General features: G+C 35.6%; 1 protein-coding gene across 3 annotated transcripts in view; it reads right to left on the reverse strand.

The window, feature by feature from the left end:
* Nucleotides 1-26,829, reverse strand: part of adgrg2a (adhesion G protein-coupled receptor G2a) — a 64,456-nt gene extending 37,627 nt beyond the window's left edge. For all 3 annotated transcript variants that reach the window (XM_087309584.1, XM_087309583.1, XM_087309582.1), the window contains exons 1-6: nucleotides 26,686-26,829; nucleotides 21,117-21,217; nucleotides 8,752-9,339; nucleotides 5,908-5,964; nucleotides 367-411; nucleotides 87-146 (exon numbers count right to left, since the gene is read on the reverse strand). In XM_087309584.1, the coding sequence (XP_087165710.1) occupies nucleotides 87-146; nucleotides 367-411; nucleotides 5,908-5,964; nucleotides 8,752-9,339; nucleotides 21,117-21,217; nucleotides 26,686-26,756 (922 nt within the window). In that variant the 5' untranslated portion in view covers nucleotides 26,757-26,829. The remainder of the gene's footprint in view (nucleotides 1-86; nucleotides 147-366; nucleotides 412-5,907; nucleotides 5,965-8,751; nucleotides 9,340-21,116; nucleotides 21,218-26,685) is intronic.
* Nucleotides 26,830-27,218: the final 389 nt, after the last annotated feature.

A 27,218-nucleotide genomic window follows, 5' to 3' on the forward strand; every position in this document is an offset into this window, starting at 1 on the left:
ATGGCCCACTGACTAAAGGCGATTTAGCACCCACACACACACTTCAGCTTTTGATATTCAGCAACATCTTTCATCTGTTTACTGACCTGGGTTTGCGTTGGCCTGTACATTCGTAATTACTGAATTTAAAAGTGAGTAGAGTGGACCTTTGAAAGGCAAAGAGGAAGAAACAAAATATGATTCCACACAGCAACAAACAAATGACATGTAAAAATCCAAAATGCAAATTTATACAAATTACATTTTTTGTGAAGTAAACACAACAAAATACACTGTATTTTATACAAATTTTTTACACACAGGTCTGTGTTTAAGCTAGTTTTTTGGCCTGTGCTACTGTTGGTAAAGCAAAGATAGAACACATACTTATTGTTAGAGTAAAATCCCGGCTGGAAGCTGTATTCTGGGATGCTGTAAGTAGGGAAAAAACATACATTTAAAACTTTAAATCCAAATAATTTCTAGCAAACAAAGTAGTACATTTAATTAAGTACAGTGAAAGAATACACAAAGGACTTTTTTGTAAGTGTGGAAAAAAAAATTATAATGACAGGGAGTTGCTTGTTTATTTCAAAAGTGAAATAAATTTGATTAAACTATTAGAATTACCATATTTTATAAATAACCTACAGAAAATATAAATAGTTATAGTTATTTAAAAAACAACATCAGCCTAAAAAAAGGCCATCAGCCTTTTAATTATTTGTTTTATAGGATTAGTGTGTTTATGTTAGATTGTAGCAGATTGATTTTATAGCATCAGGTTAAACTTTCTGACACCTTTATGGCAATAAAATATATATAAAAAAATTCAGGTCACAACTGAACATTGAAAATGATCTCTGATTGGCGGCCTCCAAAAATATACCAAGAATAGACTTATGCTATTGTGCCACCAGTCTCTTTAGGTGAGATTAACATAAAATTAAAAAAAATGAAAAAACTGTAAAAAAGCACGCACATCTCTCTTAATTGGGTGCTCAGCCAAATCAGCCAAAAAGTGCAAATTAAATGTAAATCAAAGGCGGCAACACCAAGGCTCCAAAAATACAAATTTATTAAATTAAAAAGGCTGACACAGAGCGTGCACACCTTGTTTCAGCCTTTTTAATTTAATAAATTTGTATTTTTGGAGCCTTGGTGTTGCCGCCTTTGATTTACATTTAACATAAAATTAAACAAATTAATAAATGGCTATGCAAATTATATGGTTGTTTGACTGTTGCGCTTTTTTGTGTTGTCAATATGGTCGTGTTTATGTAGGCCTATTGTTGTGCACGCAACAAATGTATATTTATAACCACCTCCGAGGAATTTGGAGGTCGCAAGTCACTGGCATTTTTATTTTGGGGGTTGTGGACTAAAAAGTTTGGGCACTGTGTAACTATTAAACTATTATAACTATAACTATAAAAGTATTTTAAGCTCTTTGCACTTGTCAATTAATTCAGATTCTAAATTGAATAGATGAGTTGTAGAACAAACTGTGTTGATGAATATAATATTATTGTACAGCTGATAGATTTATACAGTATACTCATATCAGTTTTCTTTATCGCTGTCAAATCTATCAACTCCTGAACTTTTCCTCTATTCAAATGTATGCATCTGATGTGTCTGTTTGTGTCATGCATTGTATGAGGAAAAAGTGTGAATGCTCAGTGCAGGATGCCGTGAGATCGAGAACAAAAACAAGAGCCACATTTGCAGAGAAGTAGAAATGACATTTCATGTTTAAACAAACATTGACATACCTTTACTGGAAATGATCCAAATCTTATTTTTACTTGTAAACTATCAAGTAAGTAATGCCTTCTTAAACGGATAGTTCACTCAACAATGAAGTCATGTGGTTACGTTTCTTTTTTCTGTTGAAACTATTAAAGAATGTTGGAAGCCATGGACATTCATAGTCGAAAAACAAAATGGAACTCAGTGGCTGTCTGTTTCCAACATTCTTTAAAATGGTTTTGTTCGTGTTCAACAAAAGAAAGAAACTCAAAAAAGACATTGAGTAAATGATGACAGAATAAATGTTTTGGAAGAACTATCCCTTTAAAGCACATTAATGATGAGTATTATATAAAAATCACTGTAAATTGTAAAGATTAGCATAGATGCATCATATCTTTAACGTTAACCTATACAGATAAATGAATTGATTTTATATTTCCAGCTGAGGAATGGTGAAAACACTGATGGCTGATCCGAATACATTCTGCAATATGTGTTTCAGATAGGCCGAATGATACTGTCAGTTGGTGAGGGCATTAATATAGTTATGATTTTTAATTCAAACATACCTTAAATTTAAATTGTGACAGGCCAAACTTTGTTACATTAATCATTCGTTCATTTTCCTTCAGCTTAGTCCCTTTATTTAACACAGGTCGCCACAACAGAATGAGCCGCCAACTCTTCCAGCATATGTTTTACGCAGTGAATGCACTTCCAACTGAAACCCAGTACTGGGAAACGCATACACTCTCACATTTACACATACACTACAGCCAATTTAGTTAATTCGAATTTACCTATAGCGCATGAACATGCACACTCCACATAGAAATGCCAACTGACCCAGTCAGGACTTGAACCAGCAACCTTCTTGCTGTGAGGCGAGAGCGCTAACCACTGAGCCACCGTGCCGCCTTGTTACATTAAAATTGACTATCTAGGCAAGCAGAAAGAAACAAAAATGAAAGCTAATATTTTTGTTTCTTTCTGCCCTGTCTAGATTGTCAAAGCAACGTTTTCAATGTGATAAAAATGATGAATCACATCTCAAAAGTACGGAGACCCGGAAGGGATGTGATGGTGGGGGAAAAAAATTGGTGGGAGAAAAAAAAACTGATAGATAGGAAAATATATTTAAAAAAAAAAGTTTTTGTGTTCACTCAAAAAACTGTTGTTTAACAAACACTTCCTGTTCACTTTATCTATGTCAATCCTCCTGTTTTTGCTGGGATTTTCCTGTATTTTACCATTCTATCATCTTATCATTAAGTATTTTTTCCATTTTTCTCCCATATTTTGAATCTTGAAAGCATGTTAAAATTAATATAAACATGTCTGCGTTCACTTTCCTTTTATTAAAGCTGTGCATTGATCGTTGCCCTTCATATGCATCCTCTGAATTAGTACAAGCAATGACTTACGGATGCGCTCCGTACACTCTCAGAAAAAAAGGTACACGGTGGTACAAATAATGTTCCTTAAGGAACAGTTTTGTACCTTTGTAAAAAGTAGACCTTGTATGGTATACTTTTGTGATACTGTTCTGTACCTTTTATGGTACAACTGAAATGAAGGTACACAATTGTTCTCATAAAAAAGTAAAAGACAACTTCTTTATTACAATATTTAATAAATATGACTTGAAAGGAAAAGTGATTTTATGAATGTTTTTCATATTAAAACAACAATCATCATTTAAAAGTATATGTTTAAAGAAACTCATAAACATTAATTATTAGTTCTAAAATACAATAATACAAAACAACTGGTAAAACATAAAACTACAGGTATTGTAAACTAAACATTTAAGGCATTTCAAATAAATGTTTGGTATGCATGTTTGACACTGTTAAGGTAAAAAAGTGTCTTGTCGCTGTGGTGGTACCTTTATGGATCAGATTTGTATCTTTGATGAAGGTACAATTTTGTGTCTGCAGGTTTTAAAAACCAAAGGTACATTTTGGTTTCCCATGGTACAAACTGCAATGATGCAAATTTGTTTCTTTGTCAATTTAAAGGTACAATTCTGTCCCAGAAAAAGGAGGATGGACACGTTTACATATTATTAAGTTTATTTGTCTGTTTAAACACACCTGAATCCCAAAGTGTCCTGCACTTTAGCTTCTCTTAAAATGTCGTGTACAGAAGATGATCTGGGATTTATCATACAAAGCACATCCGTCAATCAGCGATTATGCATTCGCTAATTCAGAGGTTGCATATGAAGGGCGATGATCGACGCACAGCTTTGATGAATAGAAAGTGAATGCTGAAATTTTTATATTAATTTCAACATGCTTTCAATGATAAAAATCTGGAAAAAATACTTAATCATAGGATGATATAATATAGAAGAATCTAGGCAAAAACGGGAGGGTTGACATGTATAAAGTGAACAGGAAGTGTTCTGCGAATGATAGTTTTGCGAGATATCGCAAAACATCTTTGCAAGGGAATGCAAAAACTTTTCCTATCACTCAGTTTTTTTTTTCTTCCACTTATTTTTATTCCCACCATCACGTCCCTTTCAGGTCTCTATATAAAAGAACTAAAATAAACACTGCTACAAAAGTATTTCCACAGACTGGAAACTACAGTATATTTTAAACCTTCTCAAGATGTACAATACCATCAGGTGTGTGAAAAAACTGAATTCTTTTTTGCATTCGTTTAAATCAATACATTCAGATGTGGGTGGTGCGGTGGCACAGTGTTCTATGTGGAGTTTGCATGTTCTCCCAGTGTTCGCGTGGGTTTCCTCCGGGTGCTCCGGTTTCCCTCACAAGTCCAAAGACATGCACTATAGGTGAATTGGGAAAGCTAAATTGTCCGTAGTGTATGTGTGTTAATGTATGGGTGTTTTCCAGACATGGGTTGCAGCTGGAAGGCCATCCGCTGCGTAAAACATACGCTAGATAAGTTGGCGGTTCATTCCGCTGTGGCAACCCCAGATTAATAAAGGGACTAAGCCAGAAAGAAAATGAATGAATGAACATTCAGATGTGCCACACTGTATGGAATTAGTTGTTCTATTTCAGTAATACATAGCATTAATCATGCTGTAGTAAACTGTCTCATACATACCCCTTGCAAAGCAGATTCTTTACACAGTAAGATGATTTGTTTCTAAGAGGTCATGCAAATCAGGTTTCTTTCACATTCAGGGGGGTTCTTAGTACTGTCTCTTACCTAAAACAGCTGAATTTGTTTACTACTAGTAAATCCAAATGTGCAATGCTGCTCCAGAAGCTGTTTGAAAACCACTTATTTAAATGAACTGCTTCAGAGATTTTTTGTTTGTAAATTCACTGAAACATTATTTGGTATTTACATTAACATTTCGTTGTTAATTGGAATATGTGGAATATCTGTTCAGTTGTAATTGGGTTAGATATAATAATGGATTAGTTCACCTTAACATTTTTATTCTGTTATGACTTACTCACCCTCATGTACTGTGAAACCCCTGAGACATTCATTCATCATCAGAACACAAATTAGGATATTTTGAATAAATCTAAGAGATCTATCGTCCTCCATATTAGACAGCACAAGATTCCAGAATTTCAAATTCCAGAAAAGAAACCAAAGCATAGTCAAAACATTCATTTGAAGCTCCATGATAAAGTTTGTGCGAGAAAAGTTGTCTCCAGCATTAGGTTAGATTAGGTTAGGATGCAAGGTTACGTCGTACTGCCTGTACTAAACGCCGACCCTGACCTGAAGCAGGAGAGAAGATATGTAGGCAATAAGTTGTTTATATCTAAGATAAAATGTATAATATGTAGACAAGATATTGTCATATTTACAGGTTTTTTTTTGGCGCACAAACGTTTTCATGGAGATTTTTCAGTTGATCACCTGAAGTCATGTGGAATGTTTTTGGTTCCTTTTCAGGAAATTGTCTTGTGACTGTTGCTCTCTATGGAGAATGAGATATCTAAATTTGTGTTTTAATGATAAAGAAGCTCTCAAGGGGATTGAATCAAGATGAAGGGGAGTAATTAATAACAGAATATTGGTTTTTGGGTGAATACGTTAAGGTTATTCAATCAAACAGGCAACTTTCAAGTAGCTTTTAGCTTCAGTGCTATCTTTCCCAAGACATTTATCCACCACCACACAACAGTACAACTCAGTGAAGTGAAATTACACTTGCACTGCACTTACCAGTGGATGAGGGCGTAGATAGTTGTGCATTGCGTTTCTTACGCAGATGCTTTATGCCTAGAAGATGAGATATAGAAATAGCATGCACAAATGATAGAAAGTCAAGAGCTAGAGTGCTGCTACCGCTGCCCTTCTTGTACCCTGCATCAAAATCAGATCTGATCATTTCAATCAAGACATCCAATGCTTTCAATCCAGCCTCGCCCTCTGGCTGTATTTTGAAACGTTTCAAATATCCTGTAGGATATTTGAAATTGATTTGACTTCATAATTTCCTGTGGAGGACAAACTCGTGTCTTATACACTGAGCTCATGCACTTCTGGAACAGAGTAGCCAGGTTTAATCAGATGTGTATCAGATGCATTTTATTCACTGAAATGCCACAAAATAAATGTTAAATAAATTCTGATGCAGGTAACAAGCAAGGCTATTGATGTTGGAAAATTCAACCCGAGTCAGAAACCGTGGATCAGAACATAATCACTTGTTTTTAGCTAGTTCAAGATAGTTATTAACTACACATGACATGGTCTTAATTGAACATTTGCAATCCCCAATCTGGTAATTCACTAGTGTTTGCTCATCATTAGCTGGTTCTAGATAGTTTTCAGTTGGTTCGAGTTAGTATGTGGCCCTGCTAGACATTAGATGAACAAAGCTGATTATTATTCGGCCCTGTCGAGTCATTAGGTGGACCAAGCTGGAAATTATCTCTCCATGTTTAGTCATTAGGTGATCCAACTTGGTCATAAGGTGGCCCAAGCTGTTTATTTTGTGGTCCTATTTGGCCAATAAGATTGGCTAGGAGTTGTTCAAGCTGGTTATTATAGGGCCATGTCTAGCTATATGTAGACCAAGCTGGTTTTTACATGGTCCTATATAGTCATTTGAAGATCCAACTTGGTCATTATTTGGTCCAAGCAAGAAGTTATTCATTCTGTACCAAGCTGGTTATTATCTGGCCATGTCTTGTCATTAAGTGATCTAACTTGGTCATAACGTGGTACTAGCTATCAGGTGGACCAAGCTGGTTATTTTGTGGTACTATCTTGTCATTGAAAGATCCAACTTGGCCATTAGTTGGTATTAGCTAGGACAGTGGTTCTCAAACTGTGGTGTGTACCACTAGTGGTATGCGGGCTTCCTTCTAGTGGTACGCGGAGGAATCCAATTTGTAATATGTACATGCTACATATATTTCAAAATTTATCAAAAATTATTTATATATGAATATGACATATAATAATATTCGTTATATGACATACATAGCCTAAATTTCTGAGGTCCAGGCAAAATTTTCAGGTGTTGATGAATTGGCTACTATATGTTAATACTTTACAAGTACTTAAATACTTTTCTTTTGATCTTTTACACATTTTAATTTAAATGTTGACTTTTTTAGTTTTTTATTTTACATATAAGCACAGTAAAGTGTTAACGTTAGACTATTTATGTTTAAAGTGGCTGACAATAATAAATATTCTTAATAATAGGAATTAATCTGCCACGTTTTTGAATTGTGAAGAACTGTAGCTGCTTTACTGGGCTTACTACGCTACTGTATTTCAATACTGCTCGTTATGGTGGTACTTGGAAAGACAAATTTTTTCTGATGTGGTACTTGATGAAAAAAGTTTGAGAAACACTGAGCTAGGACATATTCAAGATGTTTATTATAGGGCCCTATCTAACCATTATGTGGACCAAGCTGGTTATTATGTGGTCCTATATTGTCATACGAAGATCCATCTTGGTCATTATTTGGTCCAAGCAAGGAGTTTTTCATTCTGGACCAAGCTGGTTATTATGTTGCCCTGTCAAGTCATTAGGTGGACTAAGCTGGTTATTATCTGGCCATGTCTAGTCATTAGGTAGTGAAATTTGGTCATAAGGGAGTCCTAGCTGTTAGGTGGACCAAGCTGGTTATTTTGTGGTCCTATCTAGTCATTGAGAGATCCAACTTGGCCATTAGTTGGTATTAGTTAGAAGGTATTCAAGTTGTTTGTTATAGGGCCCTGTCTAGCTATTAGGTGGACCAATCTGGTTATTATCTTGTCTTGTCTAGTCATTAGGTGATCCAATTTTGTCATAAATTGGTCCAAGCTATTAGGTGGACCAAGCTGGTTATTCTGTGGCCCTATATAGTCATTAGAAGATTTAACTTGGTCATTAGTTAGTCCAAGCTAGGAGTTATTTCAAAATGGACTAAGCTGGTTATTATGCTGCCCCTTCTAGTCATTAGGTGGACCAAGCTGGTTATTATGTGGCCATGTCTAGTCATTAGGTGATCCAACTTGTTCAATAGTTGGTCCCAACCAGTAGTTAATTAAGTTGGTCATTACCTACAAGCTTATACAGCAGCAAAAATCTGTGTACTATCTAAAGATGATTAGTAGGCTAATAACCACTTTAGACCAGCTAGAAACAAGCTACCACTTTCAAAAACACAGCTACTAGCTAAAGCTGATATTTCCAACAAGAACATTTTATCTACAAAAGAACACATGCATGAAAGTGACCTTTCTTCAGAAGATAAACCATCATGCATGTTATGCATTATAACACTACATACAGAATGTCCCCAACAATCCGCATGCTGTTCATTACAAACAAGACAACAGTTCTGATAGTTAATTCATCTTTAAATAGCTTGAGAGAAAAATACTATGCATGCTTTTAGTTCAGAGAGAAAAAAGTGCTTGAGGCTGTTTATGGTGTGCAGAGTTGATCTGACGCTGTCTAATACACAGTCATTACGCAAATAATCATTGTTATTTTAAGACTGTCTCTGTTATCCACTACCGGTTCAACAGGCTTTTCTCTTGTGAATCAGTGTTACTCACCACACTGCAGTGTGTAATCTTGGACTCTGGCCTGGGTTCGTGTGATAGCCCAAATTTGTGAATCCCAGCCAATCACTGTCCCATCTTCACATGCCTTGTGGTCTCCTACATCGTCCCATATGCGAAACAGGTAGAGCTCAGTCGTAGCCATTTTTACCCCAGGGAAGGCTTCATTTGGTTGGCAACCCAGCAGAAGACTACCGGAAGGAGGGATTGCTCGAGCAATGGCAGTACGCTGATATACTTCAGAATTTCCACCTATTGTCAGACTGAAACTCTTGCTAAAGGCATCCCATCGTAGGCATATGTGATGCCAGCGTTGAGCGGTCAGCTGGACAGTGAATTGGTGTCGTACACCCAACAGCCAGGCATACAGGTTGTTTTGGTCCCCCTGCAGGGCCAGTTCATATCGGCGCGTCGGCGTCGAGACATAGCTAAATGCAGTCCATGTTCCTGGGGAAATGACCCTTACGTTCACACATATTGTTGTTTGGAAGAGCACAGGCATACGGCTCGGTCCCTGGAAAGTCCAGTGGTCATCACATCCTTGCAGGACAGCTTTAGCATCAGACATAAAGAAGCCATCAGCTTGAAAGAGAGAAAAAGATATTGTAAATATAAATATGTAAAGTGTAAATATAAGTTTTTTTTAAAAGTACATTTTAAATCATATGTATTATTTAGAAAGTAAGCATGTCAGAGTTATGAAAAAAGTAAATTAGATTAAAATTACCATGCAGCCCAAATGAACTTCTATTGTCAAATGTATTTTTTTTTCTCTGAAACACCTTTGTTTCCTCTATTTTTTGCACATGTTAAAACCAAATATTAAAATCACATGGTAAACACTGGTTAAATGTGGTTTTGGAGAATTTTGACATGAAAATGTTCCAAAACTACAGGTGATAATGCTCCAAAACAGCACTTGATATGTGTAATTTCTTTATTTCAATCACTCACAACAGGTCTGCATATACACTCACTGGCCACTTTATAAAGTACACCTGTCCAGCTGCTCGTAATGCAAAATTCTAACTAGCCAATCACATGACAGCAACTCAGTGCATTAAGGTATGTAGACATGGTCAAGACGATCTGCTGCAGTTCAAATCGAGCATCAGAATGGGAAAGAAAGGAGATTTAAGTGACTTTGAATGTGGCTTGGTTTTTGGTGTGGGGCTAGTCTGAGTATTTCAGAAACTGCTGATCTACTTTTATGCACAACCATCTCTAGAATTTACAGAGAATGATCTGAAAAAGAGAAAAAATCCGCTGAGTGGCAGTTCTGTGGGCGCAAATGCCTTGTTGATGCCAGAGGTCAGAGGAAAATTGCCAGACTAGTTTGAGCTGATAGAAAGGCAACAGTAACTCAAATAACCACTCGTTACAACTGAGGTATGCAGAAAAGCATCTTTGAATGAAACACATTCAACCTTGAAGGGGATGGGCTACAGCAGCAGAAGACCACACCAGGTGCCACTCATGTCAACTAAGAACAAGAAACTGAAGCTACAATTTGCACAGGCTCACCAAAATTGGACAACAGACAATTGAAAAAACAATGCCTGGTCTGATGAGTCTCTATTTCTGCTGTGACATTCATATGGTAGGGTCAGAATTTGATGTCTACAACATGGAAGCATGGATCCATCCTGCCTTGTATCAATTGTTCAGGCTGCTGGTGGTGGTATAATGGTGTGGGGAATATTTTCTTTGCACATTTCGGGCCCTTTAGTATCAATTAAGCATTGTGCCAACAGCCTACCTGAGTATTGTTGCTAAACATGTTCATCCCAATGTATAACCAAATCATTTCAGACTGGTTTTTTGAACATGTACACTGTACTCAAATGGCCTCCACAGTCATGAGATCTCAATCCAGTAGAGCACCTTTGGAATGGAACGGGACATTTGCATCATGGATGTGCAGCCGAACAATCTGCAGCAATTGCATAATGCCATCATGTCAATAAGGATCAAAATGTCTGAGGAATATTGTCAGTACCTTGTTGAATCTATGCCACAAAGGATTAAGGCAGTTCTAAAGGCAAAAAGGGGTCTAACCCGGTACTAATAAGGTGTATCTAAACAAAATGGCCAGTGAGTGTATATAGATGTATATTTAATAGGCAAATATATCAAGTATTATATTTAAAATATTTATTGATTATAGTATTGGCCATTTTTCCATATCATTGACCTAAAGTACCTTGGTAAAAGGCCTTATTAATTTTAATAATAATAAAAAAAAAAACAAATAAAAAAACTATTCAGAGGTGGGGCAAGTTATTACGCATTGATTAAACATTACAATGATTTCTTTGGAATAAAGATGAGGTGACGTCTACCATTGTTAAGCTGTATACTGTGGGCATTTAAATAGAATTCCACACATTCTGAAATTTAATCATGATGTGAATGATTTCCCCACACAGATTTTGCAATAGGTGTAAACTGGTCACATGAATTCAACACACAGCTATTTGATATCGAACATGACATCTGTGGGAGTTTTGCGAAAACAGAAATCTTACATTTTTTGTCTATGAAATTTCATCTTAATTATGTTATTGTGAACGCATCTGAACATGCACTACTGGTTACAAACAACACCTGATATTAGAATGTAAAATGATACATTTAACTTGTTATTTTTAAGAAAAGGTTAGCGTCATCCAGAATGACAACTTCTGTCAAAGGCTATGATTGTCTGTTTGGCCACTGACATTTATTATATAAAACCTACAATATGAACCACAAAATTTATGAAGACAGACTAACCTTTCGTCTGACAGTAAAAAATTATTCTGCTCTGTTAAATCTTCAAAAACGTAGCCTCACACCTCTCCCTTAGACCTGTGCATTTTGGTCGTGAGGCCTGTCAGTTTCATAATGCTTCTGTTTGATGCTTTGACAAGCAAACAACCAGCTAAAACAGGCTGGCCCAGATTTAACACAAGGGAACAACTTTAGCTCCGCTGACTGGCATAAGTTGACTGATATTACGTGTGTGAGAACATGTGATTTCAGCATTCCATGAATACTAAAGGCGTGACGTTACACCTGGCTATGTCGAAATAGAGCTGGTTGCTAGCACTGAACCAGCATTTCCTGGACCTTAGCCAGGTTAGATGACATTTTTAATTATGATGGCTAGATGTGCATTCTGTTTATTCAACTTCATATTATCCTTCATTTAATTTCATAAAATGTCAATGTTGTCCATTCTTCAACAAAGGTTTACCAAATTAGATTTCTTATTTACTAAAAGTAATGATGCTACTAAGTAATCTTCCTTTTAAATCATGATATAATATTGCTAACATGGCCTTTGCGATCATAACTTTTTTCGCCCTGAAAAGCAGCAGCTTAATGTGACCAGGGTAGGGATGCAAGTATTAACCTATTTCACAATTAACTGTGTTTTAATTCATTACAGTTAATTAATCGTAAAAAATTCTCATCACTGCTCTCTGCATGGAACAAAACTGCTGCAACTAAACAAAGTTATGTCAAATGTGCTCTATTTAAAGTTCCAAGCTTGTGCACCGAGCCTAATATGCACGCATACTGGATTAAAGGCTGATTTAAACTATGGCTGAGGACAGGGTGCCGCTGGGGCGGAAAAGTTAGGACAATTTGGGGCCCCCAGAGTTACTATTAGGGGGCCTAATTAAACCAAACCCACAACTGCACTCTTCATAGGGCCCGTACTGGCAAACGGCGGCCCTATTAACTAAGGGCTGTTCACAAATCCGGTCTTTTGTGTACACAAGTTTGTTGCTTCCACATGAGATGCGCGGCTGTCGTTCATTTTCAGTGTAAAGTTATGACTTATGTTTAAATGCCAAAAACTTTTTTCAGTTATTGAGTTAGTTTACTAAGTCCAAAAAGAAATGGACTATTGTTTGTTTTATTGTTATTTTGTGCTGTATTAATTGGTTACTGAGCTGCAATAAATAACACTTTACTAAATAAGAAGTTTTCATGTGATTTACTAAATTTATAGTGTTTTGAAATTAATGAAAGTGATAACCGTGAATATTTCCCAGACTATAATCATACAACCAAAATCTAAAATCATTGCATCCCTATACCAGGGGTGAAAAGTAACAAATTTTAGTAACAAACTATTCACATTAGTTCAGTTTCAGTTTCCTTTATTTTCATTCAAAACATCACAATAAAATTGTAATGCAGAATGAAATTACGTTGCGTCAGACCAAACAAGAACATAAAAAAACATAATTATACAAACACTATACAATCCTAACATAATAAATAAGCTTTTATAATTTTATAAATATATAAAAATATAGTTGTATAAAATATAACCCAATTTAAAAAAAACTCTGAAGAATATAACTTAATACCTGAATATTTCACCAATTGTTATGATAGTTGTTATATTAACAATTTATGCTAGTTTAACTATTTACTGATTTATTATTTCATACTAGTTATCAATAGTATTTAAGATATGGTATTAAAAGTCTTATAATGACATGATAAGAACTATCATGAAACCACACTGATTTGCTCCTCAGGCTTCTGTAATGCCTACCTGATGGCATAAGCGTGTGCAGGCTATGGGGCTAATTAGGCTAATTACTGTAGTTGACTAGTATTTTCCAGTATTTGTACTTTTTTTGAGTGTATTTTTACAAATTTGAGTTTTCTACTTTTTTTTAGGACTATAGGAATGAACTGCCAGTCCTCTCACTTATTATTGCATGTAAAACTAAGCCTGTTTTTTTTTTCTTTTTTTCTTTTTTTCTCACTTTCGTCAATTGGTGAAGTTTTGTTCCTCGCCACTAGCTTGCTTGTTTTGGGACTTGTGGAGCTGCACATGATTGGATTTGTTCTTCAGTGTTTGTTTTGTTAGCAGTGAAAATTAAATTCTAATAAATAAATTAAACTTCAACTCAAAACTGCACTGAAGCAGTTTCAACTGACTAGAACTTCTATGTTAAGCTGCTTTGACACAATCTACATTGTAAAAGTGCTATAGAAGTAAAGATGAGGGGTCCAGATACTATTGTCCGAGCCTGAGCACATTTATGTTATTGATGATGCGACTGTTCAGTGTAACAGAATAGAAGTGCTCTTGTACAATGGAGATTGCTTTAGTTCTATTGTTTTGCACTATTTTAAGATGTTTGGATGCAGTGACACAGTCAAATCTTTAGCTGAACAGATCCACAACTTTTGACGCTTATAAACTTTCATTAAATCACCATTCCGCATGTGTTAGAAGGTTTGCGCATCAATGAATTTGCTCTTCAACATTTGGACTTTCAGCATTAAAAATTAAACCACACTGTACTGAACTGAACTTAAACTCTGAAAACTGGACTGACACAGTTTCAGTGTACTTTAATCTTCTATGTTAAGCTGTTTTGACACAATCTACATTGTAAAAAATAAAAATAGTAGAAATAAAGATGAACTGAATTTAATTTTGCTGAAATTGCTTTTTTTCTATTTCAGTGAACTGATTAGAGAAAAACCTTTCTCTCCCATATCCAATAGAGTCTGGCTGCAGATTTGCACTTGCACCTCCAGGCTTGCACGCTCAGACTTGCATGCTCACACAACCGCACTTCCTCTGCAAGTGACGTCATTTACAATTGCCACCTGTGTCCGCTTGCATAAAAGTACTTCGGTAAACTTAAGGGTGTCTCTGGGGCAAAAAAAATCTCTGAGGATTTCAATAAGATCGTTGCAACAAGCTTCTTATTTGTCAGCCTAACTCAAGTGCGTTTTTTTTTTTTTTTGCTTTCACTGAGGTTTCTGGCAACATACGGCGATGGGCGCCACAGTTGCTATAGTTACGTAAGCCGACCGTAACGAATTACGAATGCTTGCCTTACAACAGTCTGCAGTAATGTTACACATAATCTGTGTCGCTTTCTTTCCGTTTAAGCGAGTTGAGACTTTCCCTTATTGAGTCGATATCGACATTATGTTTGGTGGACCTATAAAACTGGGCTTGGTTTATGTAGAGACTGTTGAAGCTGCGCTGCAACTGTGATCCTGCACAGACGTGCTAACTCATCAAGAATAACAGTTAGTTATAAAGAATAGTTTCCCAAGTCGTTCAAGAATCATTGCTGTAAGTCCATAATGTGTATCTGTTAAAATAAAAACTAAAATTCAAATTTGCCTGGTGTTTTTTTCTTCATAACTGTGGAATACCTTGTGTGTATATATATAATGATATTTAGTTGATTTAAACAATAAGCTTGCTGGGATGAATGTTAATAGTAGCCTGGTTTGGCAAATTTACATCAAAGCATATAATCATAAATATACTAACTGCTTTTCGGGGGGTGGGGGGCGTCTGTCATGGTGTACAACGTAAGTAGACAGATTAGAATTATTTGACAACGTCGTCACTGGCAATGCAAAAGAACTGGAAACTTACTTTTGGTTTATTTGTGTTGATTTTAAGTAATGTTACAGGTGCAGGTGTCGATTGTAAATTATGTCACTTGCATAGGAAGCGTGGGTTGCTTGAGCCTGCAAGCCCGAGAGTGCAAGCCTGAAGATGCAGGTTTAACTCTGCAGCCAGACCCTTCTCCCCATATGTAGTGTTGGTAACTGCTTCAAAAAGATTCTATTCTAGTCCTTTAGAATGCAGTCATTTACTGCTGCGCTTCATATTTTTGCAAGTGTAACGGAGGCTGGCTGGTGAGTGCTTTGCTGGTAAACCTCACTTTACTGATCTCAAGGGGTGTTCTGGTGACAGATGCAAGAGTCTGTGTCCTTTAGCCTCCTCATTAGAGGTCAAACCTCACATGACGAAATCGCAGGTTCAAGCCGCACTCGAGCGTGTGGGTGGATGTCAGACTAGAGGGGTTACTCTGGCAAAATCCAGTCATTCCACCAATCAGTTGTTTTGCTTAATTATGCTAACGGTTATATAAAAAGCTCAATAGAGAGCAACAGTTGGGTTTTGCATGTAGAAACGTTAGTTATCTTCTTAATTTATTTTTAACCGTACACGTTCTACTTAAACTCTGTGGACCCGGTACCGGGTCCGTGACGTCATCCACTTTCGCTTTCAGATTTAAAGGGCTAGCGTTGCACCAGACCCCCGTAAGTGGTGTCGTTTGAAAGTGTAGAATCTATATATTATGCACATATGCAGCTTTGGTTTTTATCCTACTGTATAAAAGTTATTTACACTTAAATACACAGAATTTTGGATACCCGAGCTAGGTATTTTACATTGGTTCATTTTCATATTTTTTTATATGACACATGTACAAGTTATAGCTGTAATGAAAGCTCTTGACGGTGCTCATACAGTTCTAGCATTCGTTTTACTGAATTATATTCATATGCCAAACAGTTGTTGAATGAATTGTGGTGTTTCCATGGCGCAGAAGTGAAAACAATACATTCATGATCAATAAGCAGCCCCAGATAGCACAGACAGCTGTCATCTCTTACCTTATGCTGTGCCCTTCAGGGCCATTCTCCTCTGTTTTTGAGGTGACGTGCATAGTAATCCTTTTATATGTCTGATGTGGTCCAAACACAGTGAATTATGTTTGATCAAACAAAAGAATAGTGAAATATGTAAACATGGATCGGTCCCTGTGGCTTGTATAGCACCTCTCATCAGTAGGAATACAATAACTTTTGCATAGATTATGGTAGAGACATTTTTCTTTTTTCCTATGATTACAGACATGTGCAGGAACCACCAAAATTAATTACAGCACGCTAGTCCACACAGAACTAAAAAAGGTACACTTTCAAATTTGAGTTTATAAAAAAATACAAAAAGCGCCTCTTTTTTTAGATGTTTATCATAACACAGATGACATATACAGTTATTTTAAACACTTTAAATAGTGTTTTATGAAAATTCAAAGGGTTTTCTTTAAAATTATACAAAATTTTTGCATTTACACCTCTTTATGTGCATTTGGGAAGCTTTAAATTTGGGTAGGCAAAATCCAGGCGGAAATCCCCAAATAGCAGCAGAGTTGTGGTTAGAGCATGTGATCTTTGAAGATGTAATAGATTGTATATACCTTTCGTGATTCTATCTTTTTGCACTTTAAATTATTAACACAAAATATATAATGCAAATTTGGCAGTGAACTTGACATTGCTTCTAGCTTCTAGCTAGTCTTCTTCCTTTGACTTGTATGAATCATAAAGCATGGACATTAATGAAGCTTTCTTTAAATGAAAAATTCTTAATAAAATAAAATAGAAATATTAATTTTATGTTTTTGAGAGACATATCTTACATTCATTAATCTCTTATGCTTTAACCGTGAACAAAAATAACTTATTTTGGTGATGGCAAATATAAGATTTATTTTAAAAGATTCTGACTCTTGTTCACTTTCTTGTGATTATCGAAGCTGAAAACAGATGTGCTGCATGCAAAATTTTTTGTGGATATATAATATACATTTTTAACAAGATTCTTTGATGTGAAAGTAGAAAAACAATCCATTTTGAAGTGTCTTTACTGTTGCTTTTGATCATTTTAATGAATCCCTCTGAATACAAGCATTAATTACTTGAAAGAAAATACTGGCACCAAATCTAGTGCTCATTGTTATGATTCGAAACACAATCAGACACTTTCAACCTTTGCTCTCTAAGTGTTGTGTTAGTGCTTTCTCTTGGGGAAGGAGGAAAGAAATGGTCTGAATCGCTTAGTCCTCACTGTGATCAGTACTAATTAATTCATTAGGGTAAGAGGACCATCATGCTGCAGGGCACTGGACTCCACATTATCTCATTTACTCTTTCTCTTGTTCTCCTTCAGCCAGTCACCCCCGGGGTGTGTGAATTCTCCTAGTAATATTAGTAATTAATATTAAATCTGAACCAAACGTGATCAGAATGTAAAATGATATTATAAAACACTGTCCTCTAAAATATAGTGAGCTTTCTTCAGCATAGAGTGACTCTTCAGCACAGCTGACTCAGTTTCTCCTGTTTGCAATTTACAGCATCCTTCCAATGCTATTAATCATTTTACTACTTGAACAAGTTTTATAGACTTGTACAGAAGTGTTGGCAGGCAATTAGGCAAATGCAGTCTCTCTTTCTTTCTCTGTCTGTGCTTTCATCATGCAGAAATAGCAGATTTAAACAACTAATTATCTATGCAAAGATAATTTGTCAAGGAGAAATATAACAATCTTAGATGCTGTTTGCATAAAAACACTAAAAACTAAAAACTTTGTATCTGTTTTGGGCTGGGTACCTAAGTCCAATAAGATTTTCCAGCCCAATAACAACTCAAAATCCACCCAAAATTAATAAAACTTAGGCTATTTTTTTTCTTGGCCAAACAGAGTCAATTGCTGAATTCCCACAAAGTGAATTAGTTTATCATATCGTCTGGTGAAAGGAGTGACTGCTGAAAGTAGTGGTTCTTTTTTTTCAAAAAGTGGATCTTTTTTGTAATTATATGCCTCATTTTCTATTGAATTATGAAATTTGAATACTGCATTTTAGTGACATTTGAGGCACTAGTCTGAATTCGCTTGTTAGATGGTCATCAAAACCATAGGTTTTGACTGTTTTAGCCAAAATAGTATTCAAATCAAATTTAATATGGGCTGCTTTTGGTGCTTAAAACCTTTTTATGGGTCATTTTTTTGTTTCAAGAACCAGGTCCAAGATTTACAATAAAACTTACTTGTAAAATGTTTTCTCTATTTAAAAACAGTACTGTAGCAAAAGAAGAGTTCTCTTACATCAGATTGTATGTATTGTGTGTGTATATATTGCATTTTGCTCTATAAGCTGCTATCTCAGCAAGGGCAAGCAACTGAGTTTGTGAGTACGTAGTGAAACCTTTTTCATCTTTTAATTTTGTCACGTCTTGTGCCGTCAAATCAGTGAAATAGCTTCATTGCTAATTAGTAGCACCCGTCACCACATACAAACTGACGATCTAAAAATCAAAACAATGAAGCAAAACTCAAAAACGAATAATATACAAAAAGCAAATACTCAAACTTAAATAATATACAATAATTACTCAAATGTAAACTTACTGTAGGCCTAAGCCCAATTCTACCCCTTAGCCCTTCCCCTTACCCCTATCCCTTGCTTTTGCGCGTTCTCGTGAGGGGTATGGGTGTCCCAATTCTCTTTAGCTTGAAGGTAGGGCTAAAGGGATTGGGTAAATAAACTTTTGAACAAAGATTTTTCAGGACCAAACTCGAAACCAAGGGGTAAGAAAAATTCCTCAGAATACACCAGCCACAATGGCAGGATAGCAGCACCCGGAAGTAAAGAGATTCACAAATTAGAATATTTTTGTCACTATTACGAATTTTTGCAACAAACAAGCACATGTTTTATCATATTCTTAACAAGCTCAAATAAAAACCGCTAAATTTCGCAACCTATAATCCACAATCATAACTCCAATATAGCAGTCCCACAACATTCGGTTACACTCAAATACCTTGTCAGTAATGTCTAGTGGCTGGAAATGAGCTTTTTACAGTGTCTGGTATAATGTTAATGTTGTTTTTTGTGTAATTACGAATGTAATTATGGCCACTGTGTAAATGCACAGTACAGTTATGATCTTATTGCCAAATTATATCGTTATGATAACATAATATATGCCTTCAGTGATTTTCTGAAGATAAATACCAAAAAATAATGCAGCTGGAATAACAATAGTAGTTGCCATCGTCTGATCTCATATGAAGCAAGAGATTGCGATGACATCTGATGACGTGTGCAGGTGCTGTAGTGCTGTCCCAACTCTTGGGGGTAAATTTTGAAGTCCTTTCCCTTCACACTTGGTTTTAAGGGCCAAGGGGAAGGGGAAGGGTAGGGGTACAAAATAGAATTGGGATTGGACCTTAATAATCATCAAATCATCCAATTAACCTATTCTGTCCAAACACAATAAGAGAAAAAAGAAATGGCTCCAATAGTATGTTTTCTTGCACAGGTAGATGTTGGACACATGAAAAATATTTGTTAGCACTGGCCAAAACTGATTAGCTGAAGTCACGCTGAAGCCACAGCCAATAGAGAATTCGGCTTGATCTTAAATCCTTTTTTGATGTGTTATTTTCAAGCAGTCAAGTAGGGCAAATTACCCCATATGGGACAAATTCTGGACCTTTGTCAGTGAGGGCTGGGTCTTCCGAACAATCTGAACCCTCCTGCCTAACGGGCCTGCCTAACACATCCTTGTAGATACACTAAACACGTTAAAAGTTCTTACTGACGTTCCTGCACATCAAATAACACTTCTATCTGTAGTATCTTTCCCAAATGTGGGTATAAGTGATGTTCTGCTCATTTAATATCTAACATGCCATCAGATTACTTACACACTTACAGTCATTTTTGGGTTGCCAACTATGCATTCCCATTATTAGTGGCCAGTGTTGGGGAAAGTTACTTTTGAAAGTAATGCATTACAATATTGAGTTACTCCTCAAAAACTAGTTGCGTTCATTAGTGACTTTTTATGGTAAGTAATGCATTACGCTACTTTTGAGTTACTTTCGCATTACTTTTTCTTACCTCTGCAGAGGCCGGTTTTTCATTTTGTTTTTCAATAGATGAGCTCTGCAATTAACAATGCACTGTAGGACCTTCATTTACATAAAAAAAACACAAAAAGAAGTTATAATTTAAGATAATGTTATCTTCTGAGAACTTCCTGAACCCAGAGCTATGCCGTACTGTATATAGATAATTGAACATTCAAATGTTTCTCATTGAGTGCATTCTAATCAATTAAACTAAAAAGTAACTCACATTAGATTTTTAAAAAAAGTACCTCAAATTTTATTTCTTAATTTTTTTAAGTAACACATTACTTGTTACTTGGAAAAGTAATATTATTACGTAACTCACGTTACTTGTTATGCATTACCCCCCCAATACTGTTGTGTCCTTAAACGACCGAGTTTTCATTTTGTGTTTATGAGAACAATTACAACTTCAAATTTTTACTGAATTTTCAAAAGAGCTCAATTGTGAGGGAAAATCATGACCCTTTCAACGCTGATTTTGGCCATTTACTTTTGTAGTAAAAAAGCAGTTTGGGGGTATAAAAACTTTTAAAAGTGGGTTTCTGAATGCCAGTTATTGAAAATGATGCCATTTATTGTGGATTTATGTGATCAAGAATAAACAAAACACTTCTCAAAGTTGCACATAATAAACCTTTTTAGTTTTTGGCTCATTTTTTCATGCAAATGTACTGTAGTCTAAATACTATAAAAACAAAGTGTGCTGGTCACTTTAAATGTCAGTAAGATGATTCCCGTCTAAGCTGCTTTATATCACAAGTTTTTCTTTCTTTTCTTGTTGGTAAAACTGCAGTATATTGTACTAACCTTGAGGCAGAAGGTGAATCCAAAGACAGAGGAGCCAAACAAAGTGATGTTTGGACTTCTTGTATCGTCCACTCAGGTGCTTGCTATGCTTGTAAAGCATCCTTCCAAGAAAAAAAACAAAAGAAAACTTTTCTTCAGAACGAAAAGAAAAACTGTTTTCATCTAACACAATAGCAGGGTGTAACTAGGAAAAGATCAGTATTGCTGTGAAACTCGAGAGTGTCAGACATCATGAAATAAAAATGGACCATGTTTGTGTTCAGAATACACATTTATGGCCTAATGCTTTTCCTTGGGGTTTGTTATTATCAAAATAGTTATTTATATAGTAGGTTACATTCGTTGGAAGTACAATAATTTACAAACATGTTTCATGCGTACTGTTCAATGCATTGTCTGAATCTCTATGAATAGTATTCTGCAAAATTACAATATTTTCATGTTTGATTATGTTCTGTATCATTTCCAAATTCTAGCATTACTATATTTGTGTTAACTTTTATAAGAGAGGCATTGTTTGAGAGGCTTAAGCAAATGCCATGGTGTATGCCACATCATTTGACTATCTTGTAAAATTATAGACAGAATGATTTCTGAATTATTATTAAATTTACATTTAATCTTCTGCAGACAGTTTTATGCAAAGTGATTTCAGAATAATAAACACAGACAATACTTTGCCTTATTGTACAACTTAGAATAACTCATATATTATATTACACACTTATTAATGATCGACACAAAAGGACAATTGAAAGATATTGAAATGTGCACTCAAGTCCTGTCCAATAGGAGTTTGCTGTGTCCTGCAAAAGTCCATGCTCTATAAAAGGGATAAAAGTCTTACTTGATTTAAAGATGGAAAGGACAGGAAACGTAAAATGCCTGAGGCTGGTTTAAAGTAATATGACAGACTGAGATGCTTTGCTGTTGAGAGTGATTAAATGGATGTGCGGGGGTGTTTGAATAAGACTGATGAATTTCTGGTTTACTGTCCAGACAAAAGCAGACAGGCTTTACTAACTTTGTACATGAGGCTGTAATTCTATCTAATGTAAAGTGGCACCCTTTTATCAAATCAGTCTGGCCTTTTATTTATTCAGGAACTCACACATATCATCTCTTTTTCTTTCTATCTACCTTAACATTCTCTTTTTAAACATTATACTAAATGTAACGTCTAATATACCTGGCTGTGCATTAGCTTTGCCATTAACCTCAATGCAACTGACTGTTGTAATTAAATTATTATGGATTTAGTCATAATGCGAAATGACTTTCAAATAGCTGTCAGTGTTGAAACTTTTTTGTTTTGGCACATACAATCCCATATGATCCCAGTTGCAAAAGCAACAAATAATAACTTGACTTCTAGTTAGGGTATCAAGACATTTGTGCTGCCTATTAAAGTTTCCAAAAGCAAAGAACGTCAAGCTGCTCCCGGATTGGCCAGCCCAGTCACCATAAGTGAACATTATTGAGCATGTCTGGGGTAAGATGAAGAAAGAAGCATTGAAAATGAATCCAAATAATCTTGATGAACTCTGGGAGTCCTGCAAGAACTCTTTCTTTGCCATCCCAGATGACTTTATTAATAAGTTATTTGAGTCATTGCAGAGATGTATAGATGCAGTTGCCAAGCTAATGGGAGTCATAAACAATAAGAATTATTGTTCCACTGCACCATGACTTTAAATTCTATACTATACATTAGTTCTGTTACGTAACAAGAATTTTGTCTGAGCTAAGTCTGACCTTACTGTCCTAATTAAATAGTTTAAAATCAAAGCATGATACTATATTATTTTGGTAAAATAACCGTAATCAAGAGGCATTTGCCTTTCAAATTAGCCAATTTCTGATACCAAATGATTACTAAAAGTCAAGTTATTATTTGTTGTTCCTAAAACTTGCATAGGTGACAAGACTTTTGTGAGGTAGTTCAGTAATAGGGAAAACAACAAACAAAACTAATACTTCAGTTACACTAAAGCACTGGTCACCGGAGTTATTCCTGGTGGAAATCCTGCAGAGTTTAACTCCAACTCTAATTTGACACACTTGAATAAGCTAATCAAGCTATTACTATGTATCCTTGAAACTTCGAGGTAGGTGTGCTGAGGCAAGTTGGAGCTAAACTCTGCAGGGACACCAGCCCTCCAGGACCGAGTTTGGTGAACCCTGCACTAAAATGTTCAGACTCTAATTAGTGTCTCAGGATGTCTAAAAGTGCTACAAGTAAGGTAATATGCATTAGAACAATAGCGTGATACTGTATAATGGGTTTTATATATGTTATAATCACTGCATACTAAGTTTAAATGCTGTCAATCTATCTAGTGTTTATCTGTGTCTAGGGTTTATCAAATAAATGGTTGTGTTTGATTTAATGAATTAAACAGACTTTGTTAGGAATGTAAATGCTAAAAGTTTGTGCCACAGAGTTTCGTTTTCTTTTTTTTTTTTTTTAGGAAAGTTTTTTTTTATACTCATAATTCATTCATTGTTAAAGTTTGCTGTTTGACTATTTCACTAAAGATTCTTTCTACTGTATGTTGGGTATAATTTTTATATTTTTAGTTTAATTATTTGAGATGTTTTAGAACTAAGAGCTTACTTGGAAATCACAATCAGATATATGTCATATGCTCTCCGGCCACTTTATTAGGTACATCTTGCTACTACCGGGTTGGATACCCTTTTGGCTTCAAAGCTGCTTTATTCCTTCGTGGCATAGATTTGGCAAGATACTGGAAATATTCCTCAGAGATTTTGGTCTATATTGACATAATAGCATCTTGCAGTTGCTGTAGATTTGTCAGCTGCAAATTCATAATGCAAATCTCCCATTCCACCACATCCCAAAGGTGCTCTATTGAATTGAGTTCTGGTGACTGTTGAGGCCATTTGAGTACAGAGGACTCATTGTCATGTTCAAAAAACCAGTCGGAGATGATTCCCTCTTTGACATAGCGCGTTATCCTGCTGGAAGCAGCCATCAGACGATGGGTACAAATTGTAGCCTCTGTTTCCTGTTCTTAGCTGACAGGAGTGGCACTTAGTGTGGTCTGCTGCTGCTGTAGCCTCAAGGTTGTGCATTCAGAGATGCTCTTTTGGATACCTCAGTAGTAACGAGTGGATATTTGAGTTACTGTTGCCTTTCTATCAGCTTAAACCAGTCTGGCCATTCTCCTCTGACCTCTGGGATCAACAAGGCAACAACAATATTTTCTCTTTTTCGGACCATTCTCTGTGAACCCTAGAGATGGTTGTGTGTGAAAATCCCAGTATATTAGTGGTTTATGCACCAACTATGGCACGTTCAAAGTCACTTGAATCCCCTGTCTTCCCCATTCTGATGCTTAGTTTGAACAGCAGCAGATCGTTTTGACCATGTCTACATGCCTAAATGAATTGAGCTGCTGCCATGTGATTGGCTGATTAGAAATTTGCATTAACGAGCAGTTGGACAGGTGTACCTAATAAAGTGGCCGGTGAGTGTATATCTATATATGTTGTATTACTCCATGTTAATTCTTTTTTATTTGCATCTAATACTAAAATAGACTTGTTATACATGTATACTAAAAGATAAAAGGAGGAAGTAACACTAACTGCATGATTGTATGTAGATTGTGTTATTGTCAAGAGTTCTAGGAAAACAAATGGAAATATTTTTTTCAAAACTGCAATACTCCCCATCACATTATGCCCATTGTGCAGAGGTGGATGTTATTAATAGGTTTAGCTTATGCCATTGTTTTATCTTCATAAATCTAGATGTAAAACATATCAGATTAAAGAGCCTGCTGGCTGAAGAAGTCAAATCAATACAGTGTGTTATTGACGTTTTTGGTATGCAAACTGGATAGACAGGATTTAAATGTGCTGATAATCTTCAGACTGTATTTCAAAGACAGTTGACAGAAACACTGCTCTAGACTTTTTGATATTTAATGCATATATATTTTTTTCATTTCCTGCCAAACCGAGGGTACAAAAGCCAAGATAATTCAACATCAAATTCCATTCATAGCTGAAATAATTTACCTGTCAAGAAACCCCACGTATATTAATCTGTCTATCCGTCTATCTTTTTATCAGTCTATCTATCCATCGGTCTGTCTGAAAAATAAAACCTCAGTATATATAATAAACTTGAAATGATCTTAAAGTTTTTCAGTGTCTCATCACTTTACCCTTCCATGAATCCATCACAGTAGTATGTATATATATTTTTAAAATCAGAATTATTAGCTACCTTTGAATTTTTTTCCCCTTTTTAAATATTTCCCAAATGATGTTCAACAGAGCAAGGAAATTTTCGCAGTTTGTCTGTCAGGATGTCTTTGTTTGATTTTAGCTGGAATAAAAGCAGTTTTAAATAATAAAAAAATCCTGATAGTTTACAGAACAAACCATTGTTATACAATAACTTGCCTAATTACCCCAACCTAGCGACGCAGTTGTGCAGTAGGTAGTGCTGTCGCCTCGCAGCACAATGGTTGCTGGTTCGGGCTGGGTCAGATGTGTTTCTGTGTAGAGTTTGCATGTTCTCCCTGCGTTCGCGTGGGTCTCCTCCGGGTGCTCCGGTTTCCCCCACAGTCCTAAGACATGTGGTATAGGTGAATTGGGTAGGCTAAATTGTCCGTAGTGTATAAATATGTATGGATGTTTCCCAGAGATGGGATGCAGCTGTAAGGGCACCTGCTGCATAGAACATGTGTTGGATAAGTTGACGTTCATTCCGCTGTGGTGATTGGATTAATAAAGGGACTAAGTCGAAAAGAAAATGAGTGAATGAATGAATTACCCTAACCTATCTAGTTAAGCCTTTAAACTTTAAGCCATGTAGAAGTGTCTTGAAAAATATCTAGTCAAATCATGGCAAAGATAAAATAAATCAGTTAGAAATGAGTTATTAAAACAATTATGTTTAGAAATGTGGTGAAAAAAAATCTTCTCTCCATTTAACAGAAATTGGGGAAAAAATAAACAGGGGGCTAATAATTAAACTGTATGTATATATATATATATATATATATATATATATATATATATATATATATATATATATATATATATATATATATATATATATATATATATATATATATATATATATATGTACATTACAAGCATTTATGTTGGTTTAATTTAGTTCAGTGTAGCCCACTGTATGACATAAGGAAAACTTTTTCATCTAAAGTCATGCAACTGTTCACCATTATTCCAGTGGTCTATGGATTACATTTTAAACCATATATATAATTAGGACCCCAATTAATCCAACATTTTAGGTATAATAAATAAAAAATAGCTCATTTTTGTTTATAGCTTTAGATAGAGTGCGTGACGCGTCACATCACCAAAACCTGTCAATCAATGTGTTTTGTCGTTCAACTTCTCATTTTCTACTTCTGCTTACCTTTACGTTTATTTTAAACGTCGTGTTGTGCATAAACTTTTAAACAGCTTCTTCATGTTACCAAATATCAATGAAACCATTTATTTTACTTTTGATTTAGGCTACAGTTGTCTGAATTTGTTCCTGTAGTCTCGCACTCACCTGCTGACTTCGTGCGTACTGCGCCTGAAGACATCCTGAACTCGCGAGTCTTTTCCCGCTCTTAACTTCATCCAAACCGACCCGCGTGAAGTAAATCCCGCTGTTGATCGACGTGGTCACAAACAGGTAACAAAAAGTAACAATGAAATCAGCTTAAACTCAGGTGAAAGCTAAAATACAGCTCTTAGGGTTGAAAAAATGTCGACACTCCCATTATTGTGAGAACTTGTTTCCAATAAGAGGATGACACGCCTTCCTCTGTGACTTGGTGACTTTTCAGTCAGCATCTATAATAATGTAGCCTAGCTTTTCATTGTCATGAGCAAGATAGTTATTGTAGTAGCCTATCCATCTCTGCTATAGCCTAATTACGTTGCATCACAGGTGAACGTTTTCATCATCAAGGCTGAAAAGATCAATAAATGTACAGGTTACAATTTTACCTGGAATTTTTATTTATTGGCTTCGAATGAAATGAGATTAAAATGCTGTGAGATGGGTTTGTCAAATTTTAAGGCAAGACATTGCAAATA

This window comes from Danio rerio, chromosome 24 (assembly GCF_052040795.2).
Source record: "Danio rerio strain M-AB ecotype USA chromosome 24, GRCz13ab, whole genome shotgun sequence".
Taxonomy (NCBI): Eukaryota; Metazoa; Chordata; class Actinopteri; order Cypriniformes; family Danionidae; genus Danio; species Danio rerio.